General features: G+C 36.3%; 4 protein-coding genes across 4 annotated transcripts; 2 read left to right on the forward strand and 2 right to left on the reverse strand.

The window, feature by feature from the left end:
• Positions 1-993: 993 nt before the first annotated feature.
• On the reverse strand, positions 994-2617 carry LOC128858037 (uncharacterized). The gene has a single exon (XM_054093965.1). The coding sequence runs from the start codon at positions 2055-2057 to the stop codon at positions 1047-1049; it is 1011 nt and encodes a 336-aa protein (XP_053949940.1). The 5' UTR covers positions 2058-2617; the 3' UTR covers positions 994-1046.
• Positions 2618-4758: 2141 nt separating this feature from the next.
• On the forward strand, positions 4759-7008 carry LOC128858038 (inhibitor of growth protein 3). Its single transcript, XM_054093966.1, has 4 exons — positions 4759-4930; positions 5142-5213; positions 5281-6211; positions 6272-7008. The coding sequence occupies exons 1-4, from the start codon at positions 4903-4905 to the stop codon at positions 6807-6809; spliced, it is 1569 nt and encodes a 522-aa protein (XP_053949941.1). The 5' UTR covers positions 4759-4902; the 3' UTR covers positions 6810-7008.
• Positions 7009-8633: 1625 nt separating this feature from the next.
• Positions 8634-9757, reverse strand: LOC128856470 (mpv17-like protein 2). Its single transcript, XM_054091773.1, has 2 exons — positions 9624-9757; positions 8634-9508 (listed from the first exon to the last, which is right to left on the reverse strand). The coding sequence occupies exon 2, from the start codon at positions 9457-9459 to the stop codon at positions 8875-8877; it is 585 nt and encodes a 194-aa protein (XP_053947748.1). The 5' UTR covers positions 9460-9508; positions 9624-9757; the 3' UTR covers positions 8634-8874.
• Positions 9758-11179: 1422 nt separating this feature from the next.
• LOC128858040 (DNA ligase 4) lies at positions 11180-14788 on the forward strand. The gene is made up of 8 exons (XM_054093967.1): positions 11180-11421; positions 11486-11618; positions 11707-11874; positions 11978-12909; positions 12966-13412; positions 13564-13707; positions 13766-14173; positions 14248-14788. The coding sequence occupies exons 1-8, from the start codon at positions 11248-11250 to the stop codon at positions 14620-14622; spliced, it is 2781 nt and encodes a 926-aa protein (XP_053949942.1). The 5' UTR covers positions 11180-11247; the 3' UTR covers positions 14623-14788.
• Positions 14789-18776: the final 3988 nt, after the last annotated feature.

Here is an 18776-nt window from a genome sequence, read left to right on the forward strand (position 1 = left end):
TGACGACTCGTTCCCAGAGACAACAGTTAGCCTGCTCCTCGAATGTGAAGCCATAACGAGAAGTAGAGAGGCACAACTTGATTTAGTGAGAAGAAACGAATGTCCTTTTGAAATTCATAGAACAAGCAAAGCTTATGAATCGCTACATTTTATTTAAGGGGATAGGGGTAATCAGAATGTAATGTAAATTACCTTAAAAATATTGTGCGAAAATTTGAAGTGAATCCGACAATTACTTTTCGAGTTATTCAAGAATTAACAAAGGGCGCTCGGGCGCTCCGGAGCGATAGCAAAATTTTAAATGCGTTTTTCTCAAAACTATTTTTTTTGAACTGGTGATCACTGTTACTTAAAAACCGCTTGTTAGATTTCAATAAAATTTATATTGCTTTGAAAACATAAAAAAATCGTATCTGACCGAAGTATTTTTTTTCAAAAATTTCAATTTTTTTTAACTATTAATTGTCGGGTTTTTTCTCGAAAATCTGGAAAATATTTCTTGAGGCCGACATATTGTTAATTTCGATCAGGCACAAGATTATCTATTAATAAAACTAATTTCTCTTGTCCGAATGATTTTAGCTGAATCTCTAAGGACTTTTGATGATCACCGGAAGGGACTTCTGGAGGAACGGGCTCCACACAAACAGCGATAACTTTTACAATTATTATTACTATTTTTTGAGATTTCGCTCAAGTCAAGTCGAAACATGATGTGCTAATGCTAGGTTTTTATTTTTGTAAAATAAAGCAATTGACTGACTAGCAGAAATAAAATTATTGAAAATCATCATTTTTTTTGGGCCTCTGACTACTCCTAACCCCTTAAGATAACTTTTTTGTTATGTAGTAATTTAAATAAATTCAATCACTTACTGAAATTTAATATTTGAGATATGTTGAAGAGATCAATTCGCACGTAAAGGAAAGTTAAAAATAAATGTGCACCAATTTGTGTAGTATATACATATTTATAGCCTTATTTAGGTCCCACTAAAAATAATCGTTTAAATAGGTGCAGAGCCTCTCAAATGTTTGCTGCCTGATTAGGCGTCGGAGGATGTGCATGCGTGCAGATGCCCTCTACTCACCGTATCGGTGTCATCATCGTCACCGTTTATCAGCGCCATTGTTGTTACGTCGGTTTCAGTTGCGTTCATATTTTGCATATCCTTCGGTGTCGACTCTTCAGATATGACCGACACCGATGGCAAATTCTCCACGAAAACATCAAAGCGTTGATTGCCAAGTGGTGTGGCGGCAGTTGGTGTTGGCGTCTGTGGCGTGGTAGCTACTGTAGGTGTTGGCGTGGTGTCTGCTGTTGCAGGCGCTGCATACGCACTATTTGGTGTTAGATTTTTTTGTAATTGCATTATCTCTTGATAGCTACAATTACCGTTGGTCAGTCGAGTGCGCGATACCACTTGTGTTTGAATCTCTGGTGGCCAAACATTTTCAATGTGTTTGGTATACTTGCTATTTAGTTTGATGCTTTGCATTTTCACCGGTAACGGCTGGGTATTTTGTGAATTCGAAGATGGCAAAGTTTTTTGTTTTTGTTCGAACTGCAATGACTGCTGTGGTTGAGGCAAATTTACTTTGCCCATCTTACTTGAGCTATTTTTCGTATTCTGTTTTGCTTTATCTATTTTATCAGTTTTTCCATAGAGCGATTGTTGCTGCATCAGTAGCTCAGCCTCTCGCAAAATCTCATCAACGCTACGGGTATCTGAATTATCAGCCAGTCTACTTACTTCTTGAAAAATGCTTTCTGCATCTGCTTCGGTGCAGCATTCTTGTTCCCTTGCCAGAAATTCCAGTATAGAACTGCTAGTGAACTCATCGAAATCGACCGTAGTGGGCGATGATGAGGTAGATGGTGATTCCGACGAACACATCAGGGAGCTGGAGGCTGGGCCTCTCATGTTGGTGCTACCATTTAAGCCGCTGCTGTTGTTATTGAGCGTTTTTACAGAGGGTGTGGTTTTTTTCTTATTTTCATTTTTTTTCGACTGCTGAGAAGGCAGTGCATTTTGTTGAGTCAACACTTTGGACATAATTTATTATAGTTTCTTTTGTAAAATTCGTAAATTTTGTATTACTTTAGATCAGTATTGGCAATACTAAGGCGAACATAGACCGAATAAGAGGAAAACTACATAAAATTCAACCAAAAAAATTTTACTAATTCCGAATTTAACAAATTCACGTCTATACGAAAACGAACTTCAAATTATCTGCGTATGGTTTTTCAAATTAAACTTCTTTCACATCAGTGCTTCTTTTGAACTAAAAACAAACGTTTGCACAAAACACTTCCCGTAATAAGAAAAAATAAATGGAAAATGTTTGCCAAAATTTGGACGGCCCAAATATCAACGATATTCCAGCGGCGTCTTCGCGCAATGACCATTCACAACCGAATACTCAGCGACTCAAAACGCTCTAAAGATTGCGAGAACTCGGGTGGCCGCCTCTACGAAGGATAATACGAAGAGAATGAAAACTTGTCCTATGTCCTGCGTCCTGTTTGTATTTTGCCAATTATCCTTTAGACAATTCTGTAATACAGGATTTGTTGTACCCAATTGTTTGTTAATAGTGTTGTTGTGGTAAAATGTACACAATGTTGCCATTTGCTTAGTAAGCTTTCGCATAGTGCTGTAAAGAGTATTAAACACATCGCAGCGTCGCACTCTCAAGACTTAAGGCCCGTCTCCATACAACTTAAACGACGCGTTGGCATGCGCTTCGCTTTGAAGCAACGTCAGTAACTCCAGAGCTTGCCTAAATTTACCGTTTTGCCGAAAGCTGAAAGTAGCTAAATTACGCATAATTTCAATACAATTTACTATTAACGGTATAATTGCAGAATAGCGACTCCTCAGCCTGGCAAATCGTATTAGTTATTTCTAAAAAGATGTCAAACATTTCTTGCATGAGGAAGGGAAGGCGCCTATATATCGTTATTATTATCATCCCACAGGTAATTAACTGATCATCGTCAATCAAGTAATCTACCGATATGCGTAAATGTATATATGTATTTAATATCTATATATTAAGAGGAAATATTTTAAATGCCAAGTTAACCGCATCTCGAAATAAGTGGGTTAAATGGAAGAAAAAATGACCTTGCATTTGATATAAAAATAAAATAAATAAAAAATCGGCGCACACATTTCTGTTTGGGGTTTGGGCGAGCTCCTCTTCCTATTTGTGGCATCCGTCTTTATGTTAATTCACAAATGTGGCCTGCAGTTTTAAGTCGACTACGAACGGCAGATGATTCCTATCAAAAGCTTTTCCATGGCAGAAATACACTCGGAAATTTGCGACTATCTGTCCGGGGGCGACCACTATTAGACGTTTCCATTTTGTATTTGATATATAACATTACATTTTTAAGCAAAATTTCTTAAACAATTTTTTTTTTAATTGAGTTGGCCGCAGAAATTCGGCCGATTGGTTCAGGGGAAATCAAGAGAAATTGTGAGGCACTGTATTATGTTTGTTATAATAAATTAAATATCACACAAAACGTAGTTATATCTTCTATCTAAATGACTTATTTTCAAGTGGACTTAATTACAAATATTTAAAAGAAAAAGATTATTCAGAGGTATCCAAGTAATTCAAATTATTATATATACCTATATACCAGTTGTGTTTTCCGAGCTCAAAAATTTAAAATGGTAATAAACAGAAATATAATTGGAGTACATATTTTTATTGTACTCTGGTAATTAATATCATAGATTTTTTTCTCTTGTCCAATTTTCAAACTAGTCCATTTTTTGGAAGAAATGAGAACCGTGCTCTATGAACATTCGAAAACAAATATATCTTTTTATTTCAAACTGAATTTCCACAATTTGGAAGCGTTGTTTTGGAGTTAAACAATTCATGATGACTTGCGAAGCCTTACAGAACAACAGGATTTGTGATTCTTAACTGTCAAACCATAGTCCTCATGCAGCTAAAAGACTACCCTATATATGAATATATGAGGTTTTCTTTTAAATTGGCAAGATATTAAATAAATAAAGATACATTTGATGGTGAAAGAATATTTTATAGTGAAAGTTGGGAATAAAAAATGGTGGGATTTACAATAATAACTGCATTACTAAATTTATACTTATTTAAATTTAACTCAGGTTCAAAATGTTTCGAATATTTTTATTCGTTTCTAACTAATAATTGTCGACGTACCCAAATATATAAGAGTTCTCCATATTTACATTGACATACAAATGCGAACATTCCTAGTCAGCTATAGATGCGACGCCACAATTGTGTGTAGTCAAGCAATTAAGCCCGTGTTAATTATTTCTTAAATGAAGCTGTACCATTGCATACAAAATACAAACTTGCAAGCTCACAGGTAACTTTTGAATTTTTAAAATGATTTTACAGTGAAATTTAGATAAAAGCAAGAAATAAAACAAACTCTCATTATTTCCTGACACATTCCTTATATAAACAATTCTAAAAAAAGCGAATAGCGCATATTATAAATACTCTCCCAAAATGAATCTAAAAATCAGTTGTCAAAGGTTGCTCAGCGTTCAGATTAATAAAGAGTGCATCTACTATGAAATCAAATTTATGAGGAAATTTTGAAAAATCTTCCCTTGAAACGATATTTAGTAAATTTTTTTTTGCCCTCAATAGAAATTCATTTAATGCAACTCTTTACAACACTCGCCGCGAATTTTCTTTCTATTGTACGCAGTTGTACGTAGTGAATGCAACCCTTTTTAGACGTCATAAAATGTTTGACAGCGGTATTGAAAAGACGTGTTTTTATTAATATTGCTGTAAATTTTACTAATAAACTAAAGTTTGTGCAAATAGAGTAATAATCTGGTTAAACTTGTACACAAATAACTTACAAACATGTTATATCTGGAGGATTATCTTGAAAGTAAGTGTCGGTGCATTATTCCAAGTAATAATTTTTGGGTGCTCCGCTGATCAACTAAGCAGGTTTTGAGGTTACTAACGCTCGATTGGACATTTGTTTATTTTGAAGTGATGTGTTTATATTTTGTTTTGATTTTTTCTTGCATCAATAGTTACAGTTCGCAATAAAACAAATGAAAACCTTTTCCTCTTTAATTTTATCGCCCCAACAGTGATCGAGCACTTGCCGCAGGAGCTAAGGGACCGTTTTACAGAGATGCGTGAACTGGACTTGACTGTGCAAAGTAAAAATTTCCACTTTTTATTTTGCTTGCACGTATATCTAGCTTTGATGTGCAACCTTTGTTACAGATAGTATGGATTCTTTGGAGAAAAAAACACGAACCTTTTTTCAACAATGTAAACGTGGAGAATTACAAAACGAGACTGCGGATTTAGATTTCCAAAACCTTCGTAAAGAGTACTACAAAGTGCTGGAAGATGCCGACGAAAAAGTAAACATTGCCACACAAATTCATGAGTTGGTCGAGCGCTATTTGCGCCGATTGGACAGCGAACTCTTCAAATTCAAATGTGAACTGGAAGCAGATAACAACGGTATTACAGAAATATTAGAAAAACGTTCGTTAGAGTTAGATGGTGGCTCTAGTGCAGCCACGGCATTGATGAATGTCATCGGTGTTACCCAAAAAGAAAATAGATATTATGGCTCAATAAGTGCAGTAACTGCTACGAATAGTCATAGCATGCTTGGCGTACCAGGTGGTGCTATGGGCGGTTTGTCACTCCCGGCAACACCAACAGCAACAACAAAAGATAATCGCTATCGTACACCGAAGCCAGAAAAACGCCGAGACAGCACTTCAAATTTGTCCGGTATATCAGAGAAACGTACGAACTTGGGCAATAGCTTGACACCTTCTAATCCTTCGGTAGCTGTCGTGCGTCCTATAACACCAGTAATAGGTGCACATTCCGTGCTGAATTCGGCGACCACTGCAGTTAATTCAGCTAGTAATCCTGCAGCTGTTGCTTACAATTTGCAACAACTAGGGGGATCCGCTTCGAATGCAATTGCTGCAGCGGCTAGTCAAGCCATAGTTGCAACACAACAAATGCCACAGGGACGTCGCACCGCGAGTCTTAAAGCCAGTTATGAGGCTATACATGGCGCCACAGGTGGACCGCCTGAGTTTTGGATAAGCCGAGACATTGCAAATGCAGCGACAGCTGCTGCACAAACTACGCTTCAGACTACAAACGTTGAGAAAAAACAAAAAAAGTATGCTAATGAGTTTTTTGGTGCTTAATATTTTTGATTAAAACAATATGTATTTTTTAGAAAAATAAATACCAACAGTATTACTCATGCCAACAGTGTCGGTAGCGGTAGCGCACCGTCGTCGGCTATTTCACTGGCTTCTTCGTCGTCATCAGTGAGTGTGGACTCGGTGGATATGTTGCCATCCTCATCTAATTTATCTGCTATGGGAAATCTTGGCATCACGTCCATAGGACTTACAGCTATTGGAGGTAGTGCGGCATCCACTTCCACCGCCGCAGCCAATCGTGTCACCTCGGCTGCGTCTTCAATCAATCAATCAAGCACTCTTGCGCCGACTTCAAATATTACCGTCAATGAAAATGGGTTGGTGGTGGAGCAAACACCAGAGGGAGAATGGTCATATGATCCAAACGAACCACGTTACTGTACTTGTAATCAAGTCTCATATGGTGATATGGTCGCTTGCGACAATGATGCGTGTCCTTATGAATGGTTTCATTATCCATGTGTGGGTATTACCCAACCGCCTAAAGGCAAGTGGTATTGTCCAAAATGTACAGCGTCTATGCGTCGGCGAGGGAATAGGAAGATATAGTAATATTGAAAGAGGCGCGCTTATTTAAAACATCTATAAAATTTCATTGTTTTTAACAAATTTAATAATTTTAAAAATGTATTGTATAACTCGTATTAAATGGGCGCGCTTTGAAAAACACACTTCAAGTTACGAATAATTCCGAGGAAATCATACCTTGATTGATAATTGCCAATAAACTTCTAAAAAAAACAACGCACATACCTTTAGCGTTCTTATTTTAAATATGAATGCGAGGCCTGGACATTGAAAACCGTAAGCATACACCGACTAGAATCTTTCGAAATGTGCTACAGAAAAATTTTGAAAATAAGCTGGAATGACAAAATATCAAATGACGTAGTGCTAAATAGAATGCAAACGGCTAGGAACATGCTTACGGACATAAAAAGGAGAAAAGTCGCTTATTTCGGACACATAACAAGAGGTGACAAGTATGATATTTTAAAACTGCTGATGCAAGGAAAAATTGAAGGACAAAGAGGAATTGGTAGGAAGAAAATGATATGGCTAGACAACATCAAAGAGTGGACAGGCCTCAAAACAATCGGCGAACTAACAGCAGCAGCGAAAAACAGACAAAAATATAATGACATCATTAATAATATGACCTGACAACCGTACGACTAAGATCATAATAACGTTTGTGTGTAATCGCGAACATCCAGCATGGATACGCCGATTAAGAAGAAGAAGATTTTAAATATTGTTGGGCGGTTAGATTATCAGTTGCCGATTCACGACGGTCTGTATTTCTGTTCTTGAAATGAAGGCAGTTAAAAATTTGATTGGCGTGCATATATTTTTTTTGTTATCATGAGTTTGTACATGTGCAGTATCAGTCAAGTAGACTACACTGAACCTAAAGACGTACAAAATGAAATTTCGTTTCCACGACAGTCGGTTCTACGTTACCGAAACGACCCGGATTTGTGTCCGGCCAAGGACTGTCACTTCAACAGCATTCCTCTTATATGCACGGGGAATGATTATGATGCTACAACAATAACGTACACAATTTTCGCCTTCTCACAACAGTCGGTTCTACGTTACGGGAACCACCAGGATTTATAACTGGCCAAGAATTGTTACTCCAGCAGCATTTCCCGAACATATATGGTGAATGCTTATGCTGTTACAACAATCACAACAAAGTAAAAAAATCGCATATTTGTTGAATGAAAATAAAAGTTTATAAACTGCGCGGGTGGCCTTAGTCCGCATTTAAAATAGTAGATTATACAAATTATTCTTTTAGGTGCTCAAATGCTCGGCCCCCCTTGGATACTAACGTAAAGAAAACAGTTAAATATACGGGGAACATACCATCTGATTAAATAGAATTTTCAACAATGTGATCTTAACACACAGCTGGTAGACGTTTTTCTAGAAAAATATGCCAGTGATAGCACACAACTCCACCAAAGAGACCTGCAACTGACATGCTGAATGTCCGTTTGCGATCCCACACCTCACGTTTACTGGACAATTTTTCGTAGCTTTGATCAATTAAGTCTCCACTCCCACTTAGGAAAGACGAAATGCTTTGGTATAGCATAAATAGTTATCGCTAAAGGCGAACTTGTGAACCGACCGTAAAAAATTCGTCACAAACAAAATCCAATCCATGAAGGTATAAACAAATTGAATTTATGTATTTTTGCTCGCACAAAAACTATTTAAAAATTTATGTTGTATTGAATTTTTAAGTATTTGTTTTATAAATGAATCTGGATATGCACTTTGGAACTGAGTTTGAAATGGTTTTAGGGAAATCTTGGGCATTTAAGGGAATTATAAATAATTAGTTACTGGATTTGCAAATATGTTAACTCCCTTTTATTTTACTTCTATTTACAGGAATCATTAATAAATAAGTTGTGTGTACATCTTTATCAAAATAGCAATATCCACTGAGAAATTTCACAGCTTATGTTAAACATATATATACACATGTATGCCTAATTAGTCTTCATTACTGAATGTGTTCGATACATACATTTCCGTACTGATTGGAAAATTTCTAATTAGATTGCCCTAGACCAAATAAATGATAACCCTTGGCCTAGTCATTATGTTTCACCTGCGATGTATAAACGTCATAGCCTAGACTAATGACATTATCATAGAATACGCGATATCGTGTGGGTAACCAATAGAAGTTAATAAATTGTGCGGGTGGCCATACCATCCATTCGGCAGCATATAATTTCCACGCTTTTTCTTTCATCTCCTGCCATGTCTCTTCAATCGATTTGTCTTCCAACGCGCCCATCGTCATGAAGAATGCGGATATGTAGAGTGGTGAGCAAATGAATTGATCCAACACAATTTTTTTCATAACAATGCCAATCGTGCGACCAGGCATTCGGTGATCGAGGAACTTGTACCAAAAATGACAGATGGCACCAACACCCATACCGGAAATACCCATGTTAGTGGTGCGTTGTTTGTCCCATTCATTCAAATCGCCACTATACATTTCGTAATGTTGTTCCAATAGATCACCGACGGTACTAAGGCCCAGCGAAATGCCCACATTGGTTACAAGTAGAAATTTGTTGCTAAAAGCGCGTTTGTGTAATTCGCGTAGGAGTTCTACTGATTTCAATGCAGCGGCCCGTATGGCCAAGACCGAAGTTGGCGCCATTTAAAAAGAGGGAAATGTTGTTTGGGTTGTTTTAATTTAGTTGCAAAATCTGTAAATAAACAATTGAAAATAACCTTCATTGGTATTTTATTTTTATGTAGAATGTTGTGTAACTTCAGAGCTTTTTAATTTTTTGAGCTGAGATATATTCCCTGTTGATTTACTTTTTATAAAGAGTTTCCGAAATGTTTAGGGCGCAGCGCACTTGCGCCCTAAAATCTTGAGCAGGACACCTGATGGCTCTTAGAAATCACTTCGCACGGCCACTGGCGGTCAAAAGCACGAAAGAACAAAACGTCAAAATGCAGCGCGTGTAAATTGCCTGGCTACAAGGCGTGTTTCTTATCTTTTTACAGCTGTTGACAGCAGATTGATGAAGAGTATAATTTTACGTCGAAACCAGAGAACCCAGAGAGCGTTAATGTTTGTTCTCTGCATTGATAAAAAAAAAGTTTTTAAATGCAAAATAGAATTATGAGCCATATTCTTAACCCACCATACAACACTAGCAATTCGTCAATGCTGAATAATTTATAATGGTTAAATATAAATTAATAATTGGTGTTCATGTATTCAATAAAGTTGCAAAGTAGAGGAAAGTGAGAGAGCGCAATAACGTTTAATTTTGAGGGAAAGTTGCAAGTTTTACTGGATACATTTTTACCAGTAAGAATTTGCAAGTAAGAAAATAAGTTGATCGGCAAGTAAAACTAAAAAATCTGCGAATTAAGTCAAAGCTCTAAATTTAAATAAAATGGAGAATATAAGACAATACCTACATTTATATTGGATAAAATTGACAAAGTTTATTTGGAGTCATATATTTAATAGGAATCGGCCAATGTTATAGAGGCATGTATTTCTGAACCATAGCCTTCCGTCACCGTTGCTGCAGTTGCGAACTACAAATCTGAAGCACTGAATGTATTTTTTTTGTTATTGACTAATTTTGCAATTTATTATATATTCATACATGCATAGACGGCAGCAACGAAAATGTGAAGAACGCTATGAATGCAACAACAACACAATTACTATTGGAATGTTCTTCATCTGACAGCGATAATGAAATGGAACAAAAATATTGTGGACAAAATAAAATCATGTGATGTTTAGCTTGTTATTTTGCATTTTTTGCTTTCGTTTTATTTTTATTTAATACGAACTAGCTCAATTAAAAAAAATTTTACTTTTTGTGATTGTTCCTGCCAACAATTTAATCAGCTTTTCGTAAAACTTGCAAATTGTTGCGGGCTTAGCATCTATGCACTTTTTTGATATTTGTATTTTTTTTTTTTTTTATGTAAAACTTTCATAATTATTACATGAACAAACTTATGACGACACAATAATTATTTAGCAATAGATAGGGTTAATAAATTAAGTTTCTTTTTTGCCAAACGGAAAATGTTTAACATACGATATATGCAGGATGTATACAGATAATAAAGGTTTAAAAGTTATAATCAATTGCCGGTAGATATAAGAAAATAGATAATTTTGAAAATCTTGTGTATCAACACTCTAAAAATAGTACATAAAGATTGAAATTTATATAATAAATTCTAATAACTAGTAATAAAGACGTAAGTGTTACTTGAGGAGTGCCAGAGTGGTAGTTCAACCAGAGAACGGTTCAACCATTTCACCTACCTACATACATAAGTATTAATGGGAAACAAAGTTTGTGTGGACGTGAACGCAGCCACCTTATAGGAAATAAAACAGCTGACTTCTGTTGTTCTTTCAATAAAGCTTAAATGCGTAAACAAATTTGAATTTCACAACATGGATATCTCGAAAAATATAAAATTCGCCGATATCTGTTCGATGCTCGACAAAGTGAAGAATGCTAAAAATCAAGCTTCAAAGGAAAAGATATTACGTCGCTATTATGAGTCATTTCTAAAGTTTCGACAAATATTCCGCAAAGAACAAGGGATCCCTGCGGAGAGTCCTGAGGTAATAGGCGCTAATGTTTTGATATATTGTGCCATTTTTCTTAATTTAGTAACTCATTTTGTAGGATGGCAGTTCCAGTTTTTTCTGCGTGCTCAGATGTCTGATTCCGCGGGACGACATGTCACGAAAGGCATATGGATTGCAAATAACAACGCTCGGTGGCGTGTACATTGATGTACTACAGCTTTCGAAAGATTGTACGTGTTTGTTTGTCTTGAAGATTTCACTATGCTCTAATATCAAAACCAAATAAATGTGGAAATAATTTGAAACGAATCATTCTAGCCAACGATGTGCAGCGTTTACAAGCGCGTAGGTATAATGGATCACAAGGTGACTATGCAGATATCGTATATGCAGTGCTGATGCCTCGTTGCAGGCACGAACCAAGTGAACTCTCTCTGTACGAAGTGCATCAGATGTTAGATACTATAGCGGAGGATGATCGACAAGGTGAGTTTGAGCCATAAGAGGGTAATTTAGTAGCATCGTGAACAAAGTCACATATGCTTTTATCCATGCGGTTTCCACTTAACCATATCTATTATCCCCATAGATACAAAAAAGGTACTAACCCGGTTAACTGAAATAGCTTCGGCTCAAGAGCAAATGTGGTTCATACGCCTACTGCTGAAGAACATGCACCTCGGTATTGGCGAACAACGTATTTTCGCGCTCATGCATGCCCAAGCAAGAGATTTGCATAGACGTTGCTCAAATTTGAAGCGCGTGTGTTGTCTGCTGGCGGATAATAAAGTAGATAATGAACACACAAAAACAGAAGTCGTACCTGGCGATTCGAAAATAAATGTCGCCAGCAGCACCTTTAATATAAATAAAATTGTAGAACCCTTTCAACACATACAGGGAATGTTGTGTGAAAAGTTTAACGGTAGTATTGAAGAATTAATGGCTGATGACGTGCTTTACTTAGAGACAAAAATGGATGGTGAACGTTTTCAACTGCATTATGCAAATGGGCGTTTCAAATATATATCCCGCAGAGGAATTGATTACACTCACAGCTTCGGTGAAGACTATAAGAGTGGTAAGTTTACGCCGCTACTTCAGTCGCTCTTACCTAGCGAATTGCAGTCCATAATACTCGATGGCGAAATGATGGTATACGATATGCAGCTAAAATGCTTCCGTGACAAAGGCGAGAATACAGACGTTAAGCATTTGGATAACAAATTGAATTGGCGACCTTGTTTTGTGGTATTCGATGTGCTCTACTTTAATGGCAATAGTTTGCTGGAAATGCCATACGCACAACGGTGCCAGAAGGTCGTCGAGCTTATTAGAGTAGAGCAGCCAGGAATATTGCAAATCATGCGGCCAATTAAGTTAACAACGGTGGAGCAGTTTCGGCAGCTCTTTCAGCAAGCATTGGATGCAAAAGAGGAGGGAGTCGTGCTGAAGAAGCAAAACTCTATCTACCGCCCAGACATACGCATTGGAAGTGGCTGGTATAAAATAAAAGCCGATGTAAGTTTGTGATATAAAATATTTTTTTTTTTTTAATTCAATTTATTCTATTTTAGTACATTACTGGATTGACAACTGAGTTCGATTTACTTGTAATTGGTGGTTTCTACAATCGAACGCGTACATTTATTAAGTCTTTTTTGCTGGGTGTGCTCAAATACACCTCGGACACACAATTTGCCGTTTACAGCGTCGGTAAGGTTGACAATAGAACCAGGCAGAGTATGCGGCTGAATGACGCTCTCAAACCGCATTGGCAAGACAGGCAAATGGAACCACCACCCGATTGGTATCATTATAAACAGTCCAGTGCTGAAGGCAGACCTGATGTGTGGATTGAGCCAAGCAAATCTGTAATATTGCAAATCAGAGCAACTGATTTGGCACCTTCTGCAGCCTTTGCCCTTTCTAAATCGTTGCATTTCCCACGCATAGAAATGTGGCGTAACGACAAAATGTGGAATGAGTGCCTTTCGCTGCACGATTACATGGAAATGTTTCAGGTTTGATTGTCTTATAGAGCTTCGGAGAGCTTCTCTGTCCAAATTAAAACATGCTTCAGTGCCATATATGAAATTGCACCCAACTAAAGCGGCAGCGACGCCCTTATACTATTATTTTTCTTACTACAATACTGATCATTTTACTTTCTAGGGTGAAAGGGGTCTCAAAAAGATACATAAGCGCGGCGTTGAATTGGGAGATTTAACGGCACCACAAAAGAGACGTAAATTAACCGTCGCAGAGCGTCGTAAATTGGGCATCTTGTCCTATGAGCGTCGTTTTAATCCAGCTGAGGTAATATGGTAAATAGGCAGCAAATATTATGGGATAACTAAAAAATTGTCTTTTGTAGATTGAATTATCTTCAAATCTATTCGAAGGGTTCTCCTTTTGCATACTGAGTGCAAGTTTAAAGAACGGCTATACGCCGGAGGCACTAAAAGCGTTGGTGGTGCGTAATGGCGGTGAAATAGTGGAAAATCCCATACAAGACTCCAAATGTTTATCAATTGCGGGTGATAAAACCTTTCGTGTCCAGGTTTTGTGTAAATCGCGTCATTACAATATAGCGAAATTGGAGTGGTTGGTAGATACATGCAAGCGACAGGAATTGCAATTAACTCCCACAGATATGGTTTGCGTAACGAACGAGTTAGAAACTGAATTTTCGCAAATATTCGATAAATATGGCGACCCATATACGGAATGTACAGATGTTGAGCAATTGATGAAAGTGTTCGATGGTATTACAGACGAAGATGTAAGTAATTTTTTCAAGCTGTTCTCTCTAAGTGTGTAAATGTTTAGTATATGCAGGATCACGTTTCTTTTCAGCTTGCAATCGTGGAGCCTTCAGCCGCAGATGCAGCTGAACTTGAACTGATTTTATATGATGAAAATACGGATTTCTTTAGCAATTGCAATGCTACATTCTACAGCATAGATCAGTATACGCAGCTAGCAAAATTGATTTACCAGTATTTAGGAGGCCGGTGCTATGATGTCCCAAATGATGTTAACATTCAAAGTATTAATTACGTTTTCATCAACGCCAGTTTAATTGATAAAGTTAAACTGAAAGCGTGGATCTTAAAACGTTTTAAGAATCATTTAGGAAATTTGCATGTTGTAAATATTGCTTGGATAATACATTCGCAGCGCGCTAAAAGGAAGCTGGATGTATTCGAATATATGTGCAATTATTTTTAGTCGTAAATTAAGTGTGATTTGTTTGTATATTATTTGTATATCCACTAAAATATGGGATTTATATAAAAATGTTTCGATGTATATATGTATGTTAATCTTTGTTACTACTAATAATTAACTCAAATATATTTTATAAGTAAGACGCACATTTGCCAATTTATGTAGTTTTAATGCACACCAAGGAACGTTGAACAGTTGGCAGCAGTAGAGCTGCAAGTAGATCAATAATATAAAAATCTATATAATAAAAATCCTTTATTTTCGAAGGTCATTTCATTAATGATTTCCAAGATTACGCAATTCTTACTACTAAGTTAACAAATATGAGCTTAAAAACTAATAGCGAGAGTCAAAGTGTAAATTGTTGTTGTGGTTTTGCAAGAAAGACAAAGAGATTGGTTCAGATAATGCCGTTAAACAAGAATGATCATAATGGAAAGAATAATGAGATGGCACCTATCGTCGTACCGTTACTTTGCTCTCAGCGAATTTGACTATGAGTGACGTCATATTAGCACAATTGGTGACCAGTATGGCCAGATTACCATTTTGGTAACTCGATTTAGCATTTTTTTTTTTTGTTATGTAGTCTCGGAGTTTTAGTTCTATCTTCATGACATTTTTCTAGCCTGTTTTAATTAAAAGTAATGTTTATAATTTTGTAAAATATAAATTTTGTAAAAGTTAGTTCAATAATTTACTCAATTTTATTTAGCTTTACTTTTTTTAACATCTGGTCGCATTGCCCGCGATTGCGGGCGTCGCATTATGCTGAAAACAGTGAAGCCCGTAAACGCAATTCCGACCCAGCTGTTTGAATCAAACTAATGAGAACTCCATGTAAACGAAAAGTTCCTTCCTTCCGTATCGTAGATTTTATTTCACGACTATTAAAAAAATTCCGTAATTTCGACCCAGCTGATTACTCTCTCACCACACAGTGTTGCCAAGCAGTACATTACGAAATCATTTACAAAATAAACTTAGAAAAATGATAATTTTTGTTAAAATAGCTTAAAAATACTGTTCAATAATGTTAATTAGAGATAAATGAACTATTTGCTGGTTTTTGGCTTTGGTTTATTAAACAATGAAAAATTGTAGCTGATAACGCGGATGTGTGAAAAAGTGTGTAAGCAAAAATATCAATGGCAACATTGTGTCGATACAAGCAGATGCATATGCATATATATTCATAAATTTGTGTACAAACATATTAAACACGGAAATGGCGCTGAACGACGAGCATCTTGTATCGCTAGTACAACACAAAAAGGAACTCTACGACAAGAGCAATCCTCTATATGAGTTCCAGGGAAGGAAAACGATGATATGGGAACAGATCGGAAAGGAGCTGCGCACAAGCTTGTGGGAGCTATATTTACTAGTATTTCAAATTTCATAACAAAGTTATTTTAAAGGTGAGGTATGCAGACGGAGGTGGTTAGCTTTTCGCGATCGGTATGTCAGAGAAGCCAGAAAATCAGAACACCATCAGGCAGTGGAGCAGACTACCAGAGGCCGTGGTATCTGCTTGAAAGCATGTCATTTTTAAGGCCGCATGTTATTCCTCGACCGTAAGTATAGTTGGAATATTTTTATAAAGCGATAACTAATAATGTTTTTTTTAAGAATTAGGTGCTCACAAAATGTGTGCCCAGAAGTATTTAGCTTCGCTTACGCCTTCAATTGCTACTTCTATGCTTTCACCGTTGCCACCAATAGTGCCACCAGAAGAGTTTTTTGATGATGTAGATTCACCATTGCTATCAACATCAGCGACATCTCCACCCCAGTCACAGCTAGCGGGAAAAAACGCGACAGAAGTGCTGAGGTTGAGAATGGCATCTTGGAAGCAATCGATCTCTTGAAAAAGAGATGCCTAGAAAAAGAAAATAAATCAAAAAGCTCGGCGGACTCATTCGGTTACATGATCGGCTCAATGGTTTCCAAAATGGGGTTTGTTTCTGTTTTTTGTTTTAATTTAAAGCTACCGAAACTGAATGTTAAAAAAACTGTATTATTAAACAAAAGAATGTTTAAAAAGGTCATCCTGAGAAGATTTTAGTGTTAATGAAAATTTTGATAAATTGAAAGTGAAAAGTGGATTTTTTGTCCCTTTTAATGTTATGTTAGAATATTAAATGCCTCTCTCTCAACTCTTTATAACATTGAAAACCGTTTTACACATTTTGAAAAGCGTTTGAATTTACTGAATGCGAATTAAAACCATAGAGGTGTAATCGTTTCTTCCGGACCTCAATCCTTAGTGGGACATAGAAAATCAAGAGGTATATTGATAGTAAAAATAAACAAAAAATACCAGAAAATACTGAAGAAACCATAACGACATTTTGACAAAAAGAGTACCTTGATCTTGTTACATAACCTTAAATATAGTAAAAAAGTCCTTCTCTTAACAAAAAACTCTTAAATTGAATTGTACCCATAACACATTTATTAAAAACCCACATTTTAAAGACAATTTGTCGCTCATACTAAGTTCTTTAAGTAATTTAACAAAAATGCTGTATTTTATTTTATTTTAATGGGTATTTTAGTGCGTTTTTTTTATCTAAAGCTAAGCAACACTGCCGTAGGGAGAAAGTGATTTGATTGAAAAAAGTAAAGCTAAATAAGTAAAGCCATCTTATTATTCTTTCCATCTTGGCCGTTAAAGAAAAGATGAGTTAGTAAGGGAGCAAATTAAGAAACGTGAAGAAGAAATGTGAGAATATATTGTACATAAATAGGAGAGGTTAGGATGTGTGTGTTGTTGATAGTGGGATCATAGGAATGTGACTATATACAAAAGGTCTGTTCATGAAGCAAATTATTTATGTGTTCATGCATCCAAAAAACTTGCAAAGTAGGGGAAAGTGAGAGAGCAGAATGACATTTTATTTAGAGGAGAAGTTGCAACTTTTACTGGACAAATATTTACTTGTAAGAATATGCAAGTGAGAAAAACAGCTGATCGCAAAAAAAAAATTAAAATTTGCGAATTTTAATAAAAAATGGTGATTAAAATAGAGAATACAAGTAAATACAGTTTAAATAAAATTTGTAAAGTTTATTTGAAGTCATAAATTAAATAGGAATCGGCCAATGATATAGAGGCATGTACTTTTTAACCACCGCCTCCAGTCACCATTGCTGCAGTTGCCGAAATAGAAATCTGAAGCATTAAAGGTATCTTTTGTGTTTTATGCTTATATATATGTATATATATATATATATAATTGGCGCGTACACCCTTTTTGGGTGTTTGGCCGAGCTCCTCCTTCTATTTGTGGCGTGCGTCTTGATGTTGTTCCGCAAATGGAGAGGCCTACAGTTTCAAGCTATTTCAGTTGTTTGTAAAACTTGCAAATTGTTACTGGTTTTGCGTTCATGTCCTTTTTGATAGGTTTCTCGGAATATTATTCTCGGAAATAAAGTTACTGGCAAATTACTGCAAAATTTTTATATGAACATACCTACTTTGTGACAGCAATTTTTGTAAAATGTTATATATTTTAAACCTTCAAACACCTGTTTTACGAGTAGCTTTACTCTTTTTCTGAAAAACACTAAAAAGAACCACATGTGAATTCGTTTTTTTTATTACCAAAATCGATTGTATTTTTTGCTACCTTTAGTCTCCAAAATTTCACCACGCTTTGGAGTACCGTTACAAAGTTATAGCCAAGGCGAATCTATTAAAGGTGGCATCGGTAAATTAGCCGATTTGTTTTTTTTTTCTTTAGCCGTGTCCATGTGGCTGTCAGCCCAGAATGTAATAAGGCGAATTCATGATTTGTTTTCTGGTCTGCTAATACTTTGCTTTGACAAACAAAGATACAAAACATTGTTGTTGGTCTAGTGACGCCACCTTTAACGAATGCATCTTGTTGTAGCGAAGACAATTTTGATGCTAAAAATATCTACCGCGGTTTACTTTGATAATGACATTTACAATAATTTTGAGATTCTGTGCGTTTAGTATTGGGAGTCGGCCATAATTGTCGGTCTATTCTGCAGATGGTTTCATTACGCTTTCATTTTTCGCTGCTTTTATGATTTTGTCAAAGATAAGTAAAGGTGTGCCTATGCCATTGTCTATGTTCTCATTGGTCAATTTGGTGCCAAGTCTCGCTAGTTCATGGGCTCTG

This window comes from Anastrepha ludens, chromosome 3 (genome assembly GCF_028408465.1).
Source record: "Anastrepha ludens isolate Willacy chromosome 3, idAnaLude1.1, whole genome shotgun sequence".
Classification (NCBI taxonomy): domain Eukaryota; kingdom Metazoa; phylum Arthropoda; class Insecta; order Diptera; family Tephritidae; genus Anastrepha; species Anastrepha ludens.